This window comes from Nanorana parkeri, unplaced genomic scaffold (assembly GCF_000935625.1).
Source record: "Nanorana parkeri isolate BGI_ZX_2015 unplaced genomic scaffold, ASM93562v1 scaffold683, whole genome shotgun sequence".
NCBI lineage: Eukaryota > Metazoa > Chordata > Amphibia > Anura > Dicroglossidae > Nanorana > Nanorana parkeri.
Genome location: NW_017306951.1, coordinates 807,538 through 813,382, shown reverse-complemented (window position 1 = coordinate 813,382; position 5,845 = coordinate 807,538). Strand labels below are relative to the sequence as shown.

General features: G+C 42.1%; 1 protein-coding gene across 1 annotated transcript in view; it reads right to left on the bottom strand.

Annotated features, from left to right (window-relative positions):
* Positions 1–5,845, bottom strand: part of TNNI1 (troponin I1, slow skeletal type) — a 25,697-nt gene that overhangs the window by 15,661 nt on the left and 4,191 nt on the right. The window contains exon 2 of the mRNA XM_018563647.1: positions 442–477. Within this exon, the coding sequence (XP_018419149.1) occupies positions 442–452 (11 nt within the window). The 5' untranslated portion in view covers positions 453–477. The remainder of the gene's footprint in view (positions 1–441; positions 478–5,845) is intronic.

The window sequence follows — 5,845 nt, the reverse complement described above, 5'->3', positions numbered from 1 at the left end:
TACCCCCCTTTTGGTCTGATGATGCCTATGAAATAAATTACAGCTGAGTCATGCTTTGTCACTTTTGCACATCTTTGAAGTAATATTGATCCGGAACTACACCGTTCTATCCATTACAGCCAAGGAAGGTGACAACTTAGCCTCCATTTGGATTGCAGTTGCCATGCTGCTGTACATGTGATCAGCTATGCTACAAGCCATTTTAGGGCTTGAAAGTTCGGCTAAGAGCTGAAATAAGCACACTGGCAACCTAAACAGTTGGCATGCCTTGAAAGTAACTGTTTTGGGAGGCCATTAAATTGGTGGGTCTAGTTGCATTTTAACAATCGAAGTAAGTAATTCAGTTTTATGTAATTTTAAAATACCTTTTTTTTTTCTTTTACGAGTCATTATTTTAGTTTTTGGTTGTTTTAAAAAAAATATTTTTGGTTGTTTACTCACGGTTCTGGCATGATTGATATCTGTATTTTACGGAACCTGTGCAGAAAGAAAATGAGAAACATGGTCAGCTAAAACCCTATTGTTATACATTGGAGACAACTGACAAGCCTGACATGTTGAGAAACTCTCTGATATGTGTTTCAGCAAACAGTAAGACCATCTAGGTGTACAAAAATAAAGAAACATTTCAGGGAGTCCACTCAGACATTATTTCTGTCTACCTCTATGGAAAAAAAAGTCACACAGCTCAGAGAAGTGGAGGAGAAATCAGTAATGTAGTATATTAAGCCACCACCAAGGACCTATCAGTTTTGAGGCATTGAGAAAGAATGGTGATCATTATATAATGATCAAGGCCGAATGTTTCTATAGCTTTGATTTCTTTTTCAATGCAATACAGCAATTTTTAAAGCAAGGCACGGATGTCCCACCTTTTCCTTTTTGCTGAATATAACAATGGTAATATTCAGTGTGTGTAAGTATATACTGTATGTGTGTGTGTGTGTATATATAGATATAGATAGATATAGATCTATATATACTATATGTACACATCATAATATTAGTTGAGAACCAAATATTAATAAGTAATAAAAAGAACAAACATTAAAAACCATTCATTTTCATCAGTCTTCCAATATATCCATATAAACACTTCCAGTGAAATAATCAATTTTGTGATATTCTCTACAAAGGATATGCTCACAATGATTAGTGATTAACACCGCTCTCCACTGTGTGTTCCACCACTCTTCTGACCTGCGGTGGAGCACCTAACAAACAATGGTCAAAAGCAATTTGTAAAGTGAAGTCTTGTTTCTGCACTGTACTCTCCGGTCTCCTAGGATCACAATGTTATATTCCCGAATGCTTCAGTGGTGGAATAATTCCACCTGTAATCCCCAAACTTCTTTGAATCCCCCTGTGGATGTCAAAAGGCCCATGCGGCTATCGAACAACCGACTGTACGATCCTCAGGGATCCTCTACTGCTTTATTTTTACAGAGGATCCTCTACCAGTTACTTTTACAGACCACCAAACAAGAGAAAGTAGAGATGATTTTGTTGGAACTTCTTGCACAGCCTCACAGAGAAACACAAGCACACACTCTGATATACATGCTGCACATGAGTTGAAAACAGGAAGGAAGCCACAGCTTTATTCTCTGCTTTTTTCAATACAACAGAGAATATACCATAGATACTGTATAACAGAACTTATAAACACTGCCATCTAGTGACCAAAATTGTATACTGCAGAAGTTGTTGCTATAAACACAGTAATGTGTATTCTAACAGATTTAATATTTTGTGACCTGTGAAAGAGCCTTGTGATGCATTTCACTATTTCCTGCGCCCCTGCTCCCAACAGGTCTCTTGTTGAATTTAGCCACAAATGCCCAGAGTTGGCCATAGAAAGGGAAATTAAATATGGAAACAGCAACACATTTTGTACATTTTTGAGTTTGGTGCTACCCCCTCTGCTACCCATTGGCCCACTAGTAACATTAAGGTAAATACAGCCCTGAAAGTAGCACTTTTATTGTACTTTCCACATTTATTTTTGTACATACGCAGGTGAAGGATTAGAAGAACCATTGACATAGTGATATCCCAGTAAGGTGAAGATTCTCCCTTTTCTATAATACTGTTGAGGGTGCTTCCAATGATCACATTTTATTCAAGTGGTTTTTAAATTTTTGCTTCTTCAAGTACCCCTCAGTAATGCTATAACAATGTCACTCTTGCTGGAAAGCTTAGTCTACATGTAAATGTAAAGACATTAAAAAAAATATAAAGACTTGTATATATAACGAATACTATTATTACATATATTAATGCATACTGAATACTGTAAATAGCATGACAGTGATCCTTTAACCCATACGCTACCCAGGTATCGCCAGCAATGAATTGATAGTATAGATGAGAAGCACCAATCAGATTAAGGTTCATAAAGTAAGCCTGTTGCAAACCTGAGCAATTCAAACTGACCATATTTAGCATAGGCATAGGTTGGCTTAGCACCTCTTAAGCCTCCCTTGGTGCCTTCAGTGCATTCTTACAGAGCATTAGAGGGGCTTGAGGGTGGGCAGGGGTGAGGACCTCATAGCCTTAAGAGCAAAAGTCCAAAGGTGCATATGAATTCAACTGCCTATATTGATGGATCTAATGATCCCCTTGACATGCAGTTTTTAACTAAAGCCAGCTTTTTTCATTATACGGTCAGTTTGTTGTAAGTTACACATGAAACAAATGATCTGATATTCCATCTGACAACAGTTTCACTGCCCCATAACAAAGGGCAGGGGAAATTACAGGTGCCCAGATGTGCCCAAATTTCTCAATTTACAGCTTAAATTATCTAAAATTGTTAAGAACTGACATTTAAAACATTATTATGCTTAAAAGTAGGGATTTTCTAAAACAATACAGACTAATGATTTTAGGACAGTTGTGTAGAGCCAGGGCCTGTGACCACTGGGACCCTGGTAGCTCTGCCACGGACTCCAAGCTGTAGAGGACTACACATCCCACCAATACATTATACAGCAATGCATAATAAAATGCCAGGGGGCTAGGGCACAGTCAGACATTAAACAGCTCTGACGAAGTAAATATCTGATGAAGTATAAAAAAAGTATTGGGGCACTTTTAAAAGCTGCTTACTTTTCATGATTTCATCATAATTTCATCCCTCATCTTATCTCCACTCTTCTCTGCTCTTCCACAGATCAATGCCGTTATCAAGCTGTGTAACCCTTTCCTTGCTGTGTATGATTGAAGCTGCCATACTGCTAATATTCATGCCTGGTAAATGTTGTTAACAGGATCTTTGTATACATAGACAAACTTTACCTTTCTTTTGCCTTGCATAATCAAAAAGGTTTTCCTATCTTTATAACTCTAACCTGCAGTCCTGAAAAGGAAGGAAGGTAGCATGCATGTGTCTTTTATCAACTCCCATTAGATTAATTGGCTATCACTCCTCACCCTATCTCAGTATTTTAGATGCTCTTATGCGGGACGGCACAGCCAGGGGGTTGGAGCACAGTCTGACATTAAACAGCAATGACAAAGTAAATATCTGATGAAGTAAATCTCTGGTATGTGCTGGTATCGGTGCTTAGTATCAGGGTATTTTAACAAGTACGAGTATCTGTATCAGTGCATCCCTACTTAAAAGATCATTCTGCCTTTTACCAAAAATAAATAATGCACACTTCTTTTTTTTTGCATAAGAGGTGTACTACTCAGGCTTCTAAACACTGTTCCTCGCGTTCATGTCCTTACTGAGGTGCAGACATTCAGTAACAGGGATGTGAGGAGGTGTCCGTGAACTACAAGTGGTCCTGCAATTCAGGTAGTGGGGGGCAGGTGAGGGTGGGTCTGTGATCTAAACATGTTTCATTTTACACTCTAAATATAGGTGTAACATGAAACATGGTCAGAAACATGCACTTAGCCTTTAAAGCCCATCTCCAGGCAAACAAAAAATATACCCATGCAGGAAGGCTACCCTTGTACTTAACCCTTGTAAGGTTAAGTGATCATTTTTGTCTAGGGGACTGGAGTAAAGGAGGTGTACTTACCTGATCCCTGTTTCTCCTGGCTCCTTTAGGGCTGCTAGAACTGTCCCTGCAGCCTGTTCTCCCTTGAGCTTCGGCAGTCTAAGGACCACTCATGGCATCACGTGTAATGCAGGTTCCATCGACCTGCATTAGATGTGAGGATGCCAGCCAAGGGAGATTCCATTGCTGGAGAAGAGGAGAGTGTTGACTGGCGGGGACAAAAACAAGCATTTAACTCCCTGCAGTGCATGTGTAGCTCCATTGCAAGGGTACTTTTTATGCCCAGAGATGGGATTTAAATTTTTGGGCTGACAGTATACTTATACTGAATAATCATATGCATCACATGCATATGTAGTGTTGAGCTTGAACATGAAGATAATCTTATAGTTTAAGATATACTTTTTATAGGGATGCACCGATACTAGTAATCGATATCGGTGCCGATGCCCATTATTTGGGCGAGTACTAGTATTCGCCCAAATGCTCCGATGCCTAGCCCAATACTTCCGGTACCAGGAAGCCGGGCAGCGTGTCATTACATGCTGCCCAGCTTCCTGATGGGCTGGGAAGCCGGTTCCATGCTTGTGATGAGAGAGCATGGAGCTGGCTTCCCGGCCAATCAGAAAGCCGGGCAGCATGTAATGACTCGCTGCCCGGCTTCCTGATTGGTCGGGAAGCTGGCCAAAAGACATGGCGCTCGACTTTCTAATTGGCCGGGAAGCCGGGTTCATGTTCCCTCGTCACCTCATGACGAGGGAGCATGGAGCCGGCTTCCCGGGCCAATCATGAAGCAGCATCATTACATGGCGCCTGGCTTCCTGATTGGCCAGAAAGCCGGCTCCATGCTTTCTTGTCACCTAGTAGGGACGGCTTCCCTGCAAATCGGGAAGCCAGGTGGTGACTCTTTACACACCGCCCGGCTTCCCGGCTACTCAGGAAGCCAGGTGGTGAGTTATTACACGCCGCCTGGCTTCCTGAATTGGACTTCTGGTATTCGGTATCGCTGAGTACCGAAACAAAATATTGGTACTCGTGCTTGATAGCGAAATACCAGTATGGGTGCATCCCTACTTTTTTATAATACTATATACCAGGACTCAAAATTTCAAGTCCTGAGCTACTAGCCAGGCCATAAGAGTTGCTTGCCACCAGTTGCCCTCCTAACCCCTACCCTGCCCTGGCCTTAACTCCGCCATTTGAGCGGTGTGACGCAAATTACAGAGATCAGTAACAACACAGTGCAGAGGCCAGCGATGTGACGCAGAGTACAGAGATCAGTAACAACACAGAGTGCAGAGGTCAGTGGTGTAATGCCGGCCAGCAGTGGCAGTGTGCAGAGGCCATCAGTGTGACGCAGAGTACATAGATCAGCAACAACACAGAGTTTAGAAGTCAGTGGTGTACGGCCGAGTACAGAGGCCAGCGGTGTGACGCAGAGTACAGAGGTCAGCGGTACAGAGGTCAGTAATGTAACAGACAGTACAGATGTCAGCAGTACAGAGGTCAGTAATGTAACTCCCAGTACAGAGGTCAGTAATGTAACGCACAATACAGAGGTCAGCAGTACAGAGGTCAGTAATGCAACACACAGTACAGAGGTCAGCAGTACAGAGGTCAGTAATGTTACAGACAGCACAGAGGTCAGCAGCACAGAGGTCAGTAATGTAACGCACAGTACAGAAGTCAGCAGTATGAAGCACAGTACAGAGGTCAGTAATCTAACGCAGAGTGCAGAGGTCAGCAGTTTAAGGCAGAAACAACAGGGACCACAGTGCACAAAACTGATCTAATTTAGGTGCCCTCTTCCTCCACTTGTTCAGGTGGCGGGG